Raw genomic sequence first — 20382 nt, 5'->3', positions numbered from 1 at the left:
AATCCATTGATTCAAGATAAAAATCATGAATTTTGTTTGAAATTTGAATGAATGATGATGATTCTAGTACATTAAGATTCCCATATGAATGAGATGACTGGATACTGCGGTAAGCGCATCAAGATTTCCTTCGGGATAAGATGGCTACACAAGGATCTAGGTGCATCAAGACTTCTCGACAGATGAGATGACTGGATTATTGAAACATCGTGTTCAGTTTATTCATCTTGGAAATTCCCCAAGATGAATCTGATTTATGTATGAAACTAATGTTATATGGAAGATCCTACTATTTGTGAACAGGTAACAGGTGAAAATCGAGATTGAAACACTCCGTTTAGTATGAGCTCAGTGTCTGATTGATGGATTGGAATTCCCGGAAATGATTACTCACACATGATTGTGTTTGAGTGTAGATGGAATGATTGACGAAATGACTGCACCATTTCAATCTTGAGAAATCTATGGACATGAACGCAATTGATGGACAGCTGTACAGACAGGTATGGACAATTGTACGAACAAATGACGTGGCAAGATGAAGGACAGACCCGCGATTCCCATTGGCAGGTGCCACGTGGCAGCACTACGGATTTCCGCATTATGCGCTGACATGCTGACGTGGCTGTTGTACAAATTTCCGCAAATTGCACTAATTTCTTGTTGGCAGTTTTTAGGACCAGATGCTTTTGGGACAATTTGCTTTTGAGTTTAACTGCTTTTGGGGCTCTGCTTTTGGGGCATCCCTTGTAAGAATAAATAGACCCTAGGGGCCTCACTTTGCAAAGCATCTGGACGCAGCGTCTGAGAGCAGAGGACCCTTGGGAGTTGTACTTTGCTCAAGCATTAATATAAAAAGAAATACCGAAAGGGGCACCAGGTTTTGGGGCCAATACCTCTGGGCACAGAACTACGCCGGCCCATGTGGACTCCAATTATTAAGTGTGATAAAGATCTCCGCGTTGCACTCCAAGGTGTTGCTCCCCCGGTAGGCTTGCATGAGGCGGGACCCCCATTCTTAGGGTTTCCCGAGGTCAGAGTCTCCAGTTCTCTGTAGTTCTGCTACTAAATATGTGTGTCATATCACTTTCAATGAGTTTACATATTTAATAGCATTTTTCCAATTTGTGGGATCATGCAGTTTTTTGCTAGGCTGGTAGGGCAATTTACCAATTGCCCTATATAGGCAGCACCCCCCCCCCCCCTCTTGTACTTTTGGCATGTGTTGGGTACTACAATAGCCAACGTTTTGAGCATCACACTCTCTCTCTAGCATTTTCATTATGAAGCACTCTCTATGTGTGCGCACGTGTTTCCTCTCTCTAGCGGTTTCTGGCACCATCGATCTCTCTTGCTCTCAGTGGTTTGCCCATTGATCTCATGGCTTTCTGCTAGCGCTTCCTTTCCCCTCTACCGTGAGTCCCTACACGTGTGGTTACATGTGTGCTTGGCTATCCATGCCCATTCGGTGGACGGTACGCGATAGGAGTTCGACTACGAGGAGATTTGTCACGATTGATCGGAGATCCATTGGTTGCCCGGTCCCTAGAGGTGTTTTTGCTCGCAATTGCAGACGAGATCATCATCCAATTCACCCTTTTCCGCTGCACCTTTGGCATGGTATCAGAGCCACGACGTGCTCTTGAATTGGATCAATGATTTGTGCGAGTTTTTGGTGCTGAATTTTCACAAATGAAAAGAGACGGTTTGCTGTTTTTTATGTGTTTTTCACTCATTTGGGGCTGATTTCGGTTAGAGTGGGAAATTTTGCATATTTTCTCACTTCTGCCTCAACCTAGCCTCGTCAGATGCCCAAGTTCTCCAACACTATGGAGAGGAGTGATGATTCCGACATGAATTCATTCCGTGATGAAGAAGTACATCATGGGGATGCTACATGCGGTGGTGGTGAACCACTCGTCAATGAGGAGTGGGGAGATTGGTCCCAGTTCTACTCAGGCGTAGGTGATCAACCAATCAAGATACCTACCTTCCCTACCTTTCCCTCGGATCCGCAATTGAATGGAGAAAACTATGCCATTTGGAAAGCTACCATGATGGCGGATCTTCGATTCTTACAAACTTGGAGGTTTTCTCTTGAGCAACTTTCAAAAGCCAAAGGACCTTGCGGGAGCGAAGTTATGGGAGCGTGTCAATGCTCGAATCCGGTCTTTCATTATCCTCAACAGTACACCATTAGTTATTAGCCACATACGATTGATGAAAGATGCGAAGTTGATTTGGGATTGGCTTTCTTCACTTATGATTGAGTTTCTCCAATGAAGTGGATAGCCCTTGAGGTGTAGTTGAGGACGCTCGATGCAAAAAACCCTTCCATGTGGGATCGCATCAACAAGAGATACTTCATATGGGAAGGCTTATTAGTTCAGAGGATATGGCCATCCAGCTTTTGGCCCAATTGCCTCTTCGGTACACCAACTTTTATTCTTCATTGATTACAAGTGGCCAGCTGAACACTATCTCTTGGGACGAGATTGTTCCAATGGTATTGGACCAAGAAAAGCAATTCAATACGGGGAAGAAGTCAGGCTCCGAAGCCTTGATCGGTTCTTCCAACAACAAGAAGCAGAATGGTAAGAAGAAAAGCAACGACACCAAAGACAAGAAGAGTGATGCTGAGTGGGAAGCATTGAAGGCGGAATGGCATTGCAACAATTGCGGTGAGAAGGGACATTATTGGAGGAAGTGTCCAAAGCCGGTTGGAGAATGCTTTGACTTCTTCAACGGCAGTGGTGCAATCACCAGCCTTTGCTCATTTGGAGATTCTCCCCTCAAAGGACTCTACAAAAACATCGGAGGTTGGGGTGACTCTTGCGGATCGAGATGATCGTGATTAGATTCTTGATAGTGGTGTCTCATGGCACATGACACCTTCGAAGGATCTTTTGTCCAACATGCGACAACACTATGGTACCATCTTCATTGGAGATACATCTGAAATTCCTATTCACAGAGCGGGATCTATTGAGTTGATACCCGATGCTAGAGGAGGAATGCATACCTCCAAGGTACTTTATGCCCCGAAGCTGGGTTTTCATCTTATGTCTATGCACAAGGTGCGCAAGCTTGGTATGGAGGTGATCTTTATAGAGGATGCAATATCTAATCGGGATCAGTAACCCGGCAAAGAGGCCAAAGGGGGCTCAGTGGGGAACAGACTCTACAAGCTCCATGCTCTTTCTTCAATGATAGGGATACCCACAGGTGATCTTTGGCATTACAGATTTGGTCATTTGAACAATGATGCTCTTCAAATTGCTTTTCGTGAGCAGATGCTTACAGGCTTATCAAATGTTGGGAGTAAGCATGGAAAATGCATTACTTGCATTCGTGGGAAACAACATCAAAAATCTATTCAAAGGCTTGCTACACGCCGAGCCATTGCCGTTCTGGAGTTGGTTCACTCCAACCTTTGTGGACCTATGTAGACCCCTTCCCTCGGCAAGACTCTTTATTTCATGTTGTTGGTGGATGATTTCAGCCGCTTTACTTGGGTATACTTTCTATAGCACAAGTACGAGGCATTTGTCTTCTTCAAGAATTGTCGTTCTCTTGTGGAGAAGGAAAGCAATCAAGTGTTGAAGACTATTCGATCGGGCAAAGGTGGGGAGTACTCCAATGCATTCATTCAGTTTTGTGCAGACAATGGCATCAAGCCAAAACCTTGCGAATACTGGATCACCTTCAGAGAATGGAGTCGTGGAGCGGAAGAATAGGACAGTGGTAGAAATGGCACGAACCATGCTTGAGCATCGGGACTTGCCGAAGTCTTTATGAGCAGAGGTAGTTGCGACGGCAATTCACACCATAAACGGATCTCCAATCTCTTCAGTACCTGGTAAGACCCCCTTTGAAGCCCATTTTGGTAAGAAGCCCGACGCCTCCCACTTTCGGATTTTTGGGAGCGATGCATGTGTCCATGTACCGAAGGAGCAAAGGGGGAAGTTGATCTCAAGTCCAAGAGAATGATTTTTGTCCGCTACAACTCTCTTTCCAGCTGATATCGACTTTTGATCGAGAGAAGAAGAATGTTCTACTGAGTCGTGAATGTTCTAACCTTCAGATGAGGCTTCCGCTCCCAAGTCTTCCACGATGATACCTGATTTAACGATACTTAGAGACCCTGATTTCGATTTTCCCTCTTCATGAACCCTCTTCTCCTACCCCTGTACCTCAGGCTTCGAAGGAGAATGCACCATTCCCGATGATGCAGATAACAATGGTCCTCATAATAGGGCAAAGTTAGAGCCAAAAATACCAGTAGCTCCTCCTCTAGGGAGCAAGACAAACAAGTTGCCGAAGTGGCTATTGGAGACTTTGCTAGATTCAGCAACTTCAGATTTTCCACCCGATTGGCGTGAAACCAGCACTACACGACGATCTCAACAACTTCAATTAGCTGAGGTAGATGGGACTTTTTTTTTCTTGCGAGAAAAAGATTGTTCCATTAGTTAATAAAACTGCCCATGGGGTACAAACCACCTCTACAAAAGACGGCTACATCAGAAACATGGGGAGACTCTCCCATTGAGGAAACAAAGTATGTATAATGAGGGCTAAATCACGAGATGGGAGGAGGAAATAGCCACACTAATGGCTGAGTCTAATGGAGCTCCTCTAGCTGGGGAGGAAGCTCTAGCCTCTAACACGTCTCCTCCATCACAAGGCAATCCTGGCGCTGGCTCAGCTGACAACAAATCACGGTAAAATTCAATAGCAACTGCCCGCAAATCCTCAGGCTCTGAAGCAACTGACCCGTCGGGTCTCCAACTGGCTAACAATGGTGTGCGCATGCCAGGGCCCCACTGTCTCAAAGAACTCCCCAATAACTTTGTCCCCACCTGGGTCCACTGAGATGCCTACCAATGAAAGGAAAACTCATGATGCCGCTCCTCAATGCTAGTCAACTCCTGTCGAGCCTGCTGCAACTGCTACTCCAACCAAGGACCGTTTGGGTGGTGCTCCTACATCCGCTCCAAGGAAGCAATGCCTCGTCGGAGACGCCGCACAAAGCCTACATGCTGCCAAACATCTGAAACCCTCAAGGTCATCTGTTTAGAACCAAGAGGGATGTAACTGTGTAAGTTTTTGTAAATAATTAGTTTATTTACTCGAAAAAAATTATTTAAATAGTTGTGTGCACACCAGAATAGAACTAGTAGTTCTAGGGCGTGCGCCTAAACGTGGGCCAGAGAACCTCAGGGAGACCCTAGCAGAAAAATACCTTAAAGCTGTAGAACGCTACAGTGTCACTTTCACAGGACAAATAGTACAGTTTGGACTTTACAGTTGGTCTTTGGTCTGGTCGGTTCACACTAGACGGACTCGCTGGGCAGTGACACGTGGCAGGGATATGGTGGTTTAGTGGACATCGTGGCCAGATCACCATCGCCACCCAGTGGGGATAGACTTAGGTGTTGTCATTTATGAGCCGTTGGTGGCTCTTTATGGTTGTATATATGAGTAGTAGCGTTTTCGTCAGGATTATCTTTTACGTAGTCGTCTAGAGTGCGTCTATACACAGAGCACGTCTTCACCATCCCGGCACATCTGAGCCTCGACACCCCTATTGTACCTATGAGTCCTGGGCTGGAGCTGAGTGTACTGCCACGCCAGAGTCTGTATCGGTTCTTTGAGATAGTCGAGTCATATGTTCTGGTCTGCTGTTGTGTCTTTGTGAGCTCAGTTGATGTCTATTGTTTCCTTTCCTTTCAGTCTGTTTGAGTGAGATTGTCACGCACATTGCACTCAAGACCACCCACTGCAGAGAGCATGACACATTATCCGCGCTCCAGGTGCTCTCATTTTGGCGATCACGGTAGGACCTCAAATGAAGTCTCACTCTTTGTTGAGATACAAATCGTGAAGCTAGTTGGTTGTTACCTAGCTTCGCACACTTGCTTGCATTGTGTAGATAGTCTGCTGGTCTAGTCCTCTCTCGCCTTGGTCCAACCAGTCCTCGTCCTCGTCCTCGTCCTGGGTCCTAGTCTAGTCCTAGTCCTCGTCCAGTCCTCCTCGCCCTAGTCCAGTCCTCCTCGTCCCGGGCCAGCTAGGTTGTCTAGTCACTACCCTCACTTGCAGGTGGTCTAGTCACTATCCTCACTTGTCCTGGTCTAGACCTATGTTGTTCAGCCCACAGTTGAGGGTCTTCTTGCCCAAAGCTTGGTTGGATTGGTAGTCACTGCATGACACATACAAGGCGGTCAGTCGAGCGTCAAAGCGCACTACTGAGCCCTCTGAAGTACTATAACAGTATCTAGAAGAAGTCCATTAACCTCATCACCCATACCTCCACATACGATATCCCCCATTCCTTCATCCGGTTCCACATCTTCCAGATCACTTTCTCCAGTAAAGCTCTCTCCTATTCTGCTACAGCAGGCTCTTGAGCAAGAGGCTCAGCAAGGGGCCATGGAGGCGTTGGCTAGTGTGTTGGCCAAGGTAAACATCAAGTTCCCCACCTTCAAAGGACTCTCTTCAGAAGATGCTGACCACCATGCAAGGAGGTTCGTATCTCTCTGTAGGGGTCGTGGTCTTACCAGAGAAGATGCTTATTTGATACTCTTTCCATCCACCTTGGACGGCTTAGCAGACAAATGGTACAGCCAGTTTGGAGAGAACCATTTTGCAACTTGGGCAGCCTTAAGACAACAGTTTTGTGTAGCTTTCAGGCCAGGTGACTACCAAGAGAAGGTGTTGGATGAGTTGGCCAACATGATACTCCAGCCAGAGGAGACTTTTGCAGAGCTTATGACTAAAACCAAGTCTCTGGTTGCCAAGCTTCCCCTACAACCCGGTGTAATCATGGTTAAGAAGTGGGTGGAGAAGGCACTCCCCAAAACCTCTCAGCAAAAACTCCGCGAGAGCCTCTGACCCGACACCACTCTGGAGGAATTCATCGCAGCTGCTACTAGGATAGAGGGGGCTAGGAAGCTGTTCATAAACTCCCCTCACATAGAGACTGCTAATCCATTGACTTCTTTGCGCAGAGAACTTGAAGCCCTAAAACTACAACGCGCTCTCCAAGAAGAGAAATCAATCTCTCTTAGACAAGAGAAACCACCGCATCTTGAGGCTTTGGATCAAATCAAGAGAGAGCTAGAAGAGATTCAGTCTCAGAAGGAGACTAAAGCTATGGTATGGTGCAGCTCTTGTCGCTCTCCAGGACATCCTCCACAAGACTGTCCCGATCGGACTTATTGCCACTTCTGCGAAAAATCTGGGCACGAAGACAAGGATTGTTACTATATCAAGGGATTGCAGCAAATACAACAAAGTCTAGGTCCTCTCCAACAAGGGCTAGCACCTGCATCCAACATGGCCTCACCCTATGGCCATCAAAACCCGTTGCCACCTTTGCTGACAACACCCCCTATGCAGCAAGGTATGCACAACAACGTTGCAGCCCCCAGCTTTTATCATGCTAGTACTCCTTCAGTTCCCCAAAGCTTCTACACCTCAGCCTCCAACTCCATGCAGCAACAAGAGCAGCGACCACCTCGTCCCCCGTTTCGTCCGTCTAATCAGCCAATCTTATGCTACAAATGCGGTGAATATAGGCATTACCAAAGTAAGTGTCCTTTACCTAAAGGGTCTCCTCCTTGCAGACATGGTCCGGAGTCTAAGGACCACTACAGTAAGGATTGTCCCAAGCAAAGGGCATCCTCATCTTCAGGCCCGACTCAAAACCAACAAGAGTTCACATTCCCGAAGATCAATCTAATCACGGTGAACACCACCCCTCAGCCAGCACCTGCTACTCATACAGTTCAGCCACAACAAGTGGCAGAGCCCGCTGCGTGCTCACTCGGGCACAAAGAGCAGCCCTGGGTTTAAGCTTGCCAACAGGACCATCTCGTCCATCACTTCCGCAACCTGATCAAACTGTCGAACCCTTAAGTGGTGAAAAGAATAGGCCAATCTCTATGCTTTCGGACATTGATGGAGCCTTCCTAGCAGCAGTGGCTGACTTGCAACACGTCAAAGTTTCCGAGGAGGCCCAGATTGTAGGAGCTAAGCCCACAGCGGAAGCAATCTTGAAGAACACCTTTCAACAAGTGTCCTTTATGAGATGCTCCGGCTAGATGCAACCCTCAGAAGTGACACCCTCTCAATAATTCAGTCTCTGTACCCTGGTAAAGGGCCTAGTGGCGGGCACTTACCTGTGCAGCCCTTGGAGTCCTACATGATTTCATATCCAGTTGCTCCCCTCACCGACTACAAAAGTCCTCGTCTCACTGTATCTATTCTTGGGCATCAATTCTTAGGCGTCATAGGCGTCATAGTGGATGGTGGATCCGGGATCAATCTAATGCCAGAATTTACTATGTCGACCTTAGGTCTGCAGCCTACTCGCCCTGCTCCATTCACTATTACATTGGCAGACCAGAGGACAGTCTACCGTGTGGGCATAGTAGAGAAGGTGCCTTTGAGGGTACAAGACTTCACATTTAGCTTGGATTTTGTGGTGGTCAGTCTTCCTCAGGTGGAGGGAGGATTTCCTTTGCTGATTGGTAGACCATGATTGCTGCATACTAAGGCACTTGATGATTGGGGAAATGATGCCATGTGGATACATACTCCTAGCTCCCCAATGCAACCAATTCGGCTCCAAGGAGGGATAGATCCAGTGGCTCATCACAGCTCATTGTCAGTACAGTCCAACCCCGACCCTGAGCAGCCCATCCCACCAAACGGGTCTGACGAAGACCTGCTCTGCAGTGGTTGGAAGCTACCACATCGATATCATGCTATGTAATCTCTATTCAAAACTCACCTGTGCCAGTAACACTCTCTCTCCCAGCTCCTCAGGCGGACACCAATGTTCCAAGTCCTACAGCAGACAGTGGACCAGTCGAAGAATTAAGTGTGTCAACCCTAAATTCTCATGATTCAAATGATCCTCTGATGCAAGCCGTCGGTCTCGGGGAACCTATAACACATCACCGAAGGGGGAAGAAATCTCCTCTCCATGAACTCGTCAAAGATCTCCCCCTTCCTCTAACATCTCCCAGGTTGGACGCCCCACCCCTTCAAAAGCAGGAGGAGCTTCCACCAGGATGGTTACAAGAAGAGTATGCGGAGTTTCCAATCGATCAAACACCAGCACATGATGTCTCGAAGCTCCAAGAGGGAGCTCACTTCTCATCTTCGGAAGTACCCTCTCCAGCTACACCTCCTAACCCGGTCAAAGAAGTCAACTTGGGAGATCCTGACAACCCTCAACACGTACTCTTAGCAACTTGGTTATGGGAGCATCCCGCGTTACTCAATCAGGTAGTCTCTTTTATACACTCTTTTAAAGATTTTTTTGCCTGGTCCTACAAGGATTTGGAGGGGATCCCACCAGAATTGGGTGTCCACACTATACCTCTCGTTGAAGGGGCTAAGCCTGTAAGAGACCGAGCTTACAAGCTCAACCCGAAGTATGCTGAGGCGGTCAATTTAGAGCTAGAAAAAATGCAAGAGGCAAGGATCATTGTACCTGTGGAGCACTCTGAGTGGTTATCACCCATGGTGATAGCTCCTAAGAAGCAATCCAATAAAATCCGTGTGTGCGTAGATTACCGCGCTCTGAATAAGGTAACTATCCTAGATGGTTTCCCCGCACCATTCACTAAGCATGTGCTTGAAGATGTAGCAGGGCATGTATTGTACAGTGTCATGGATGGATTTAGTGGATACAATCAGTTGCGCATCCATCCAGGTGCTTGTGCTTGCAGATGTTGATGCACGTTGTTTTGGGTAGTCCTTAGTATAGTGATCCTTAGCTTCAGGACAGTGTCAGCAAGGAGGGGACCCTTCTGGCAACGGACATTTGCTCTGATAATGTCGATACTCCCCACACGTGTAGCACAAAATTGGCCTATTGGAGGGGAAAGGTGGTCTCTGTCCTTGCTACATGGGACCGGATGCTGACGTGTAGAAGCTTTGGGGAACTGAAGGAGTACTAGCATGATAAAATCAGGGGGATGCAATGTTGTTGTGCATACCTTGCATAGAAATTGTTGTCAGTAGAGGTGGCAACGGGTTTTGATGGCCATAGGTCGAGACCATATTGGATGCAGGTGCTAGCCCTTGTAGGAGAGAAGGACCTAGACTTTGTTGTATTTGCCGCAATCCCTTGATATAGTAACTATCCTTGTCTTCATGCCCAGACTTTTCGCAGAAGTGGCAATAAGCCCGAAGGGGACAGTCCTGTGGAGGATGTCCTGGAGAGCGACACGAGCTGCACCATACCATAGCTTTAGTCTCCTGCAGAGACCGAAGCTCTTCTAGCTCTCTCTTGATTTGATCCAAAGCCTCAAGATGTGGTGGTTTCTCCTGTCTAAGAGAGATTGATTTTTCCTCTTAAAGAGCGTGTTGTAGTTTTAGGGCTTCAAGTTCCCTTCGTAAAGAAGTCAATGGATCAGAAGGACTTTCCGAAAACACAGAGGTGGTCTCTATGTGAGGGGGTTTGGTGAACAGCTTCCTAGACCCCTCTATCCTAGTAGTAGCTGCGACGAACTCCTCCAGAGTGGCGTCGGGTCGGAGACTCTCTCGGAGTTTTTGCTGAGACGTTTTGGGAAGAGCCTTCTCCACCCACTTCTTAACCATAAATTCACTGGGTTGCTGGGGAAGCTTGGCAACCAGAGACTTGGTTTTAGTCATAAGTTCTGCAAAAGTTTCCTCTGGCTGGAGCACCATGTTGGCCAACTCATCCAAAACCTTTTCCTGGTAGTCACCTGGCCTGAATGCTGCACAGAACTGTTGTCTTAAAGCTTCCCAAGTTGCAAAATGGTTCTCTGCAAACTGGCTGTACCATTTGTCTGCTAAGCCATCCACGGTAGATGGAAAGAGTACCAAATAAGCATCTTCTCTATTAAGACCACGACCCCTACAGAGAGATACAAACCTCCTTGCATGGTCGTCTACATCTTCTGAAGAGAGTCCCTTGAAGGTAGGAAACTTGATGTTTACCTTGGCCAAAACATTGGCCAACGCCTCCATGGCCTCTTGCTCAGGAGCCCGTCGCTCAATAGCCTGCTGTAACAAAATAGGAGAGATCTTTATTGTGGAAGGTGACCTAGAAGATGTGGAACCGGATGGAGAATTGGGTGATGTCGTATGTGGAGGTATGGGTGATGAGGTTGATGGACTTCTACTAGGTACCAAGGGTCGTCTTCTGTTGTAGTACTTCAGAGGACTCAGTAGTGCGCTTTGACGCTCTAATGACCGCCTTGTATTTGTCATGCAGCTACCACAAATCCAACCAAGCTTTGGGCAAGAAGACCTTTAACTGCTTTAACTCCAGGCAAGTGACTAGACCCAGGCTGGACCAGGGACGAGGAGGACTGGACCAGGGACGAAGAAGGACTAGACCAGGGACGAGGGCTGGTTGGACCAAGGCGAGAGAGGACCAGACCAGCAGACTACACAGTGCAAGGCAAAGTAGGCGAATCTAGGTAAAAACCAACTAGCTTCACGATTTGTACATCAGCAAAGAGTGAGACTTCAGTTGAGGTCCCACCGTGATCGCCAAAAGGAGAGCACCTATAGCGCGGATAGTGTGTCGTGCTCTCTACAGTGGGTGCTCCTCAGTGCAATGTGCATGATAATCTCACTCAAAACAGACTGAAAACAAAGGAACAATAGATAACAACTGAGCTCACAGCGACACAACAGCAGACCAAGACATATGACTCGACTATCTCAAAGAACCGATACAGACTCTGGCGTGGCAGCACACTCAGCTCTAGGCCCAGGACTCACAGGTACAATGGGGGTGTCGAGGCTCAGATGTGCAGGGATGGTAAAGACGTGCTGTGTGTATAGACTCGCTACCTAGACGACGACGCTCGACCATATATGAAGAAGATAAATCATGACCCAACAGCTACTCCTCATATGTACAACCATACAGAGCCACCAACGGCTCATAAATGTCAACCATCTAAATCTATCCCCAAACTGAGTGGTGGTGACCTGGCCACGATGTCCACTAGACCACCGTCCGTATCCCCCGTCCGTATCCCTGCTGCCACGTGTCACTGCCCAGCCCAGAGAGTCCGTCCAGTGTGAACCAGCCTGGACCAACTGTACTAACTGTGTCCTGTGAAAATGACATTGTAGCCTGCTACACACCCGCTTGGTTAAAGTGGACTAGAGGACTACACTTTCTCATGCAAGTGGGGCCACTCTCAATTGTCCACTTCCATGGCATCAATGCCCTCCATATATCTACTCAGTTTCCGTGACCCAAGATATCATCATGCAGCAAGCCCATGCATCCAAACCTCTGAGAAGCCAACTCAAAGTTCAAACCATATTTCCCTAATGAAACCCAATAGCCACATTAACCCCATAATCATTTCTAGGCAATTACGTGTTTGTATGTTGTAATCATCATGTTGAAACCATGAATGTTTGTACACACAATGAAGCAATCTTCTTGAACTATTAAACATAAACCCCTCTCCTTAGAGTATAATGCAAAATTCATAACATGCTTATATGTGAAAACATCTAGGTAGCAACAGTCCTATTTGACAAGTTACCTCTTCAGCCGATCTTGCCAAACCAAAATCACACAGCTTTACGCGCATCTTCTCCATCAATAGGGTGTTGTCTGTTTTCATATCTCTGAACATAAACCAGCACACAACATCCATGCAAATTCCAAGACAAATTTGGGTGTTAGTTCTAGCAGAAGCACAAAATTTACTACACAAGCAAAGCAATATTGTCACCTATGCCACACCCGGCATGAATGCATGTAATTGACTCCAAGAAGCAACTGCCACATGAGGGATTTAACATCATGAGGAGACAAAGATCCTTTAAAATGGCACATATCACCCCTACAACGCACAATATTTCAAATAGTCTTAATCACAGCAAGCCATTAAGCAATGTATTATCAAGTTCATCAATGATTCTAAACAGAAGGAACTTGAACAAGGACACTTTTCAGCAATTACTTCTCAGCAAACTCTGTAGCTATGTAAAGGTCCACTCCATCTGTGATGTCTTCTGATCGATTTAAAAAAACATCCGTCACTTCAACATGCAAAACAGTAATAAATAAATAGTTGTTTTTGAGATTTTCAAGAAGGCAATGTTCAATTTACATAATGTATTATGATTATTCAACGCACATAAGTACATAAGGAGGAGTATGAAAATTTTCATGAATGAACAAACTGGGAAAGAGAAGCCATCGTGATGGCATATGCACACTTTGAAGATACATATTGCTCAAAGATTCAATAATTTTAGTAGAACAAGTCTCAATCACTACTCTGACCTTTGCTCCTCATCCCAAGGATAGCCAATATACCCACACAATGTGGGTGAATGAAACTGCCCAGCATAGTTTACCCTCTTAAAAAACATATGCAGTCGGCAGTTATAATTTTCTTTCCTGGTCGTCTGCCCTCGGCAAATGATGTTGCGTTGTGGATCAGATCAATTCTAGGTGGTTGTTTCATTGAGGGTGTGTACTTTGCTTCGCGTGCATTTAAGAAGTTCACTTGACAGATTCGATCTACAAACAGAAATTGCTTGAAGCTTCCCCACTGTTTTATGGTAAACAAATGGTACATGTTTTGCCTTGGTCACCCAGTAAAGATAATCAGAATATTATTCGCCACTCGTGTCCAGTTTGGGTGGGGATTGTTAATTTCCCAGATTATATGCGAGAAGGACTTCCTGGTCTGGCAGCCTCTTTGGGCAAAGTGCTTTGCCCTCCTCGCCCTATAGGGAATAGAAATCGGTTCTGTATTTTGTGGGACACTGATAAACCCACTCTGCCTTCTATTGCAATCGAGGTTGAAGATGTAAATATGGGGGAGACATACTTTGATTTGAAATGGGGCGTTTTTGCAGGAGCATGCTTTACATGTCATAAATTTGGACATCTTGCATCAGAATGTCCGCAGGTAGTTCATAAACCACCGCCAAATGCTATCCCTCAAACGAACATTGCTCCTGCTCGCCTGCTGACAGAAAAAGCTAAACCTTGTGCTTCTGTTGTCATCAATGATAATTTAAAGTCCTCTTCTCTGCCGGTTGCTCAACCCTTGAAAGCCAAAGATAAAGGAAAAGCTCCGATGTCAGATGCTAAAAAGGTTGATCCCAATGGTTGGCAACAGCCAAAAAAGGTTTTTACTCCAAAGACAAGGCCTCTTCAATCTCGAAATTGGAGTGCGTCGGCTCCTATGCTGGGACAAATTTCCATTGATACATCTCCAGCATCCAGACTCTGGACTGATGTACTTAAGAAGGGGCTGCCTTTGATGGAATCAGATGATATGGATATTACTGATGCTCAGGCTCATGTTGATGAGCATGAATATATGGCGGTGACTTGATACTTGGTCGCATCGTTTGTACATATGTAAAGTGTGTGACTTATAACATCCAAGGCCTCTCACATGTAAATAAATGGAGGCTTTTTTGGGATTACGTCAATACGCATCCTCATGTCGTATGCTTGCAAGAACATAATCAGCATAGATTGGCTGGACAATCTGGTTTCTTTTCGGGTTATCACATCTTTTATGCGGGGTCAGCAGCTTACTCGGGTGTGGTTATGCTTGTACATCATGATTTGAATCCATATGTTGCATATAATGATTCTGCTCGCAGATGGATGATTATCCAATGCACGATAAATGCGGAAGTATATGAGTTTGCTGGTATATATGCTCGCAATCGTCTGGATCCCGGGCACTTATGCGGTCTTCTCTGAGCGATTATCCCTGGCTTTCAAATGCCTTTATTTGCGGTGATTTAAATAATTCACCACTTTCTGGGGATAATACTTCTCAAAATTCACACCTGCGTCAAGTTGAGCATCAAAAGTGGTCTTCCTTATTGGATGCTTTGCATGCTGTGTATTTGTGGCTTGCTACAAACCCGAGTTCCTTAGGTTTTACGTACACTCATAATGCTTTCCCACATTATCGAGCAAGATTAGATCGATGGTATCTGGTTAATGCCAATCAATACGACTCTTTCGTATATAAAATCCGGATTGATCATTCATTATGTTTATCAGATCATGCTCCGGTATGGTTGGAGTTGTTTTTCGACATGCCTCGAGATGAAGAAGTTATGCCACCTCGTCATTTGTTACATGTCAATAACAGCTACCTTTCCCATGAGGTTTTTCGTCACATGGTTTTGACGGCAATTCATCCTCTATATATGCATGCACATGCAGACATTGACTTTGCATGGCACTCTTTTAGCTTACGCATGCAATCTGTCATTGAGGACTTTGGAAAATGGTATCTTGGAGATCAACGGAAAGCTCTTGCTTTGGCCAAGCATCAGCCGCAATGTATTATGGAGTCGAATCCACTCTACCGTTAGATCGCTCTATTCAAGATACATTGTGCGAGGCGAATAATATCATTTCATGCAATCAAATGCGCAAACTTCATAAATGGCAGGTACGATCTAGAGAAAAGCTGATTATGGATAAAGGGTGTTCTTCTAAAGAATTATTTGAAAGTTTGCTGCTTCTCGTAAGAGAGAGTCCATTTCTCGCATTAAAATGTCAGATAACTCTTGGACTTCTACGAAATTGCAACTCTCACATGAATGTGTTCAGCATTATGCTAGATTATTTGCTACTCCTACATCTTTATCCCCATCGGAATCTTATGCCAGATTGCAATTTCTTGAACTTGTTTCCCCGATTATAGACTCTGATGAAGCGAATGCTCTTGAACAACCTTTAACACACGATGAATTATATCATGCTTTAAAAGCACTAGAGAAATGGAAAACTCCAGAATGGGATGGTCTTACTGCTGCATTTTTTCATGCCTTTTGGGACGAATTGAAAGATCCATTGTTATTCATCATCAACAGTGCTTGGCAGGAACCAAAACTTCCGTCCCTATGGAAACATGGTTTGCTGCAATTGCTTCCTAAAAAGCATTTGGCTGAGAATTTTGATGATTGGAGACCAATCACTCTCATGCCACTTCTTTATAAACTTGTTCCCAAATTGTTGGTGCTTAGAGTGAGAGCTATTCTTCATCGTGGTCTTCATCCACGTCAATATGGGTTCATCCTGAGACATCACATCATTGACAATATTGCAAATGCTTCGATAGCTATTGAATATGCAAAATATACGGGCTACAATGTCACTTTCACAGGACACACAATTAGTACAGTTGGTCCCATCCTTACTTATCGCGTATCACGCGCACTCCCGTCTTCATCGCTCTGTCCTACAAGGCATAAGCCATAAAGAATCCCAAATTACACATGGGTTCTCGTGGAGAATCTGCCAAAGATAACATCTCTCGGCGGGAAGACAAAGAAAAGTTGAAATCCAACGCAGGAGCTGAAGAAAAAAATGAAAAATTCGACAAATTTTCGGCAAGAAAGTTTGTCAAAAGAAACTCTCTTCAATGGTTGAAAATTTGGATATGCAATAGAAGGCAAAGTTGATCCTCTCAACAAGCTCTACGCATTGACACGAACAGATCTTATATCCAACAACTTTGGCAAATTAGGATTTTTGCCAAAAATTTCAGTATGCGTGGAATTAATGTTTTTGGAAGCTCTTGTTATTTGTGTGCTAATAACTACTAGGAGCGAGGAACATGCAAGCATTTGGAAGCATGGAGCCGAACATCGACTCTTTTGCAACGAGATGAACCATTTGCTTAAAGTTTAATCTATTCTGCAAGTGAAATCGTGGTATAATTTGCATCTGAAAGCAAATGGGAGCAACGGTAGCTCAGGAATGAATCCATCGATTCAAGATAAAAATCATGAATTTTGTTTGAAATTTGAATGAATGATGATGATTCTAGTACATTAAGATTCCCATATGAATGAGATGACTGGATACTGTGGTAAGCGCATCAAGAGTTCCTTCGGGATAAGATGGCTACACAAGGATCTAGGTGCATCAAGACTTCTCGACAGATGAGATGACTGGATTATTGAAACATCGTGTTCAGTTTATTCATCTTGGAAATTCCCCAAGATGAATCTGATTTATGTATGAAACTAATGTTATATGGAAAATTTGCATCAAGTCGAAGCATGTCGCTGCATGACACGTATAAGGCGGTCAGTCGAGCGTTAAAGCGCACTACTGAGTCCTCTGAAGTACTACAACAGAAGACGACCCTTGGTACCTAGTAGAAGTCCATCAACCTCATCACCCATACCTCCACATACGACATCACCCATTCCTCCATCCGGTTCCACATCTTCTAGATCACCTTCCCTAGTAAAGCTCTCTCCTATTCTGTTATAGCAGGCTATCGAGCAACTGGCTCCTGAGCAAGGGGCCATGGAGACGGTGGCTAGTGTTTTGGCCAAGGTAAACATCAAGTTCCCTACCTTCAAAGGACTCTCTTCAGAAGATCCTGACGACCATGCAAGGAGGTTTGTATCTCTCTGTAGGGGTCGTGGTCTTAATAGAGAAGATGCTTATTTGGTACTCTTTCCATCTACCTTGGATGGCTTAGCAAACAAATGGTACAGCCAGTTTGCAGAGAACCATTTTGCAACTTGGGCAGCCTTAAGACAACAGTTCTGTGCAGCATTCAGGCCAGGGGACTACCAGGAGAAGGTTTTGGATGAGTTGGCCAACATGGTGCTCCAGCCAAAGGAGACTTTTGCAGAACTTATGACTAAAATCAAGTCTCTGGAAGCGCTTCCCCAGCAACCCAGTGAATTTATGGTTAAGAAGTGGGTGGAGAAGGCGCTTCCCAAAACTTCTCAGCAAAAACTCCGAGAGAGTCTCCGAGCCCACGCCACTCTGGAGGAGTTTATCGCAACTGCTACTAGGATAGAGGGGTCTAGGAAGCTATTCAACAACTCCCCTCACGTAGAGATCCCCTCTGTGTTTTCGGAAAGTTCTGCTGATCCATTGACTTCTTTACGTAGAGAACTTGAAGCCCTAAAACTACAAAGCGCTCTTCAAGAGGACAAATCAATCTCTTCAACTACCACATCTTGAGGCTTTGGATCAAATCAAGAGAGAGCTAGAAGAGCTTCGGTCTTTGCAGGAGACTAAAGCTATGGTATGGTGCAGCTCGTGTCGCTCTCCAGGACATCCTCCACAGGACTGCCCCCTTTGGGCGTATTGCCACTTCTGCGAAAAGTCTGGGCATGAAGACAAGGATTGCTACTATATCAAGGGATTGCGGCAAATACAACAAAGTCTAGGTCCTTCTCTCCTACAAGGGCTAGCACCTACATCCAATATGGTCTCACCCTATGGCCATCAAAACCCGTTGCCACCTCTGCTGACAACCACTCCTATGCAAGGTATGCACAACTTTGCATCCCCCAGCTTTTATCATGCTAGTACTCCTTCAGTTCCCCAAAGCTTCTATACGTCAGCATCCGGTCCCATGCAGCAAGGGCAGAGACCACCTCGCCCTTCCAATAGGCCAATTTTGTGTTGCACGTGCGGAGAGTATGGACATTATCAGAGCAAATGTCCGTTGCCAGAAGGGTCCCCTCCTTGCCGACACCGTCCTGAAGCTAAGGATCACTATACTAAGGACTGCCCAAAACATCGTGCATCGACATCTGCAAGCACAAGCCAGAGGCAACAGGAGTTTACATTCCCAAAGGTTAACCTCATCACAGTAAGCACCATTCAACAGGCCCCGCCTTCCACTCTAGTAGTTGCCTCTCGAGATGGGTTGAAGCAGGTGGAAGATCCGGCTGGTGTGCTCAAACGGGCACAGAGAGCCGCTCTTGGTCTCAGCCTCCCTGGCGGTCTAATTTTTTCGTCTCCAGTCCCACAAATAAGTCAAACTCCCTTAGTAGCTGACAAACCAGCAGGTAGTGCCAAGTGCCAACCTACCTCTCTTCTATCAAATATTGATGGTGCTTTCATAGAAGCAGTAGAGGACTTGCAGAAGCTTAAGATACCATAGCAAGATCTGATCAAAAGAGAGAAGCCTACAGCAGGGTCTATCTTGAAAAACACCTTTCAACAAGTGTCATTGTACGACATGCTTCGACTTGATGCAGATTTTCCAAGTGACACCCTTTCCATCATCCAATCTCTGTATCCTGGTGGAGGGCCTAGTAGCGGGCACCTACCTGTGCAGCCTTGGAGTCCTACATGATTTCCTATCCAGCTGTTCCCCTCACCGACTACAAAATTCCTCGTCTCATTGTGTCTATTCTTGGGCATCATTTACAGACGTCATAGTGGATGGTGGATCTGGAATCAATCTGATGCCAAAATTTATTATGTTGGCTTTAGGTCTGCAGCCTACCTGCCCTGCTCCATTCACTATTACATTGGCCGACTAGAGGACAGTCTATCCAGTGGGCATAGTAGATAAGGTGCCTCTGAAGGTACAAGACTTCACATTTAGCTTGGATTTTGTGGTGGTCAGTCTTCCCCACGTGGAGGGAGGATTTCCTTTGCTTATTGGTAGACCTTGGTTGCAGCATACTAAGGCACTTCATGATTGGGGAAACGATGCCATGTGGATACATACTCCTGGCTCCCCCATGCAACCAATTCGGCTCGAAGGAAGTATGAATCCAGTGGTTCATCACAGCTCATTGTCAGTACAGTCCAACCCCGACCCCGAGCAGCCCATCCCACCTGACGAGTCTGACGAAGACCTGCTGCAGTGGTTAGAGGCTACCACCTTGGTGCCATGCTATATGGTCTCTATTCAAACCTCACCTATGCTGGTAACACTCTCTCTCCCAGCTCCTCAGGCGGACACAAGTGTCCCAAGCGCTACAGCAGAAAGTGTGCCAGTCGAAGAAGTAAGTGTGTTAGTCCCTGATTCCCATGATTCAAGTGTTCCTCTGATGGAAGCCGTCAGCTTTGGTGAACCTATAACACATCACCAAAGGGGGAAGAAATCTCCTCTGCATGAACTTGCCAATGATTCCCCTCTTCCTCTAACATCTCCCAGGTCAGACGTCCCGACCCCTCAAAAGCACTCTGCTAGGTCGGTGTCTGAAGATTTATCCTTTGAGGAGCTTCCACCAGGATGGTTACAAGAAGAGTATGCAGAGTTTCCAATCGATCAAACACTAGCCCATGATGTCTCGAAGCTCCAAGAGGCAGCTCACTTATCAACTTCCGAAGTACCCACCACAGCTACACCTCCTGACCCGGTCAAAAAAGTCAGCCTTGGCGACACTGACAACCCTCAACACGTCCTCTTAGCAGCATGGTTATGGGAGCATCCCGCATTACTTGATTAGGTAGTTTCTTTTATACACTCATTTAAAGATGTTTTTGCCTGGTCCTACAAGGAGTTGGAAGGGATCCCACCAGAATTGGGTGTCCACACTATCCCTCTGGTTGAAGGGGCTAAGCCTGTTTCAGAGGCCGAGCTTACAAGCTCAACA

General features: G+C 45.9%; 1 protein-coding gene across 8 annotated transcripts in view; it reads right to left on the bottom strand.

Moving 5' to 3' along the window:
• LOC147464996 (mitogen-activated protein kinase HOG1-like) overlaps positions 1 to 20382 on the bottom strand; it is a 175578-nt gene that overhangs the window by 83353 nt on the left and 71843 nt on the right. For 7 of the 8 annotated variants that reach the window (XM_086510661.1, XM_086510678.1, XM_086510671.1 and 4 more), the window contains exons 5-7: positions 12981 to 13059; positions 12750 to 12860; positions 12558 to 12642 (exon numbers count right to left, since the gene is read on the bottom strand). In XM_086510661.1, coding sequence (XP_086366787.1) covers positions 12558 to 12642; positions 12750 to 12860; positions 12981 to 13059 — 275 coding nt within the window. The remainder of the gene's footprint in view (positions 1 to 12557; positions 12643 to 12749; positions 12861 to 12980; positions 13060 to 20382) is intronic. The other variant, XM_086510685.1, reaches the window with a different exon arrangement.

This window comes from Adiantum capillus-veneris, chromosome 1 (genome assembly GCF_014529385.1).
Source record: "Adiantum capillus-veneris isolate H3 chromosome 1, ASM1452938v2, whole genome shotgun sequence".
Lineage (NCBI taxonomy): Eukaryota > Viridiplantae > Streptophyta > Polypodiopsida > Polypodiales > Pteridaceae > Adiantum > Adiantum capillus-veneris.
The sequence above is the reverse complement of the archived record's forward strand: the minus strand, read 5'-3'. Positions and strand labels throughout refer to the sequence as shown.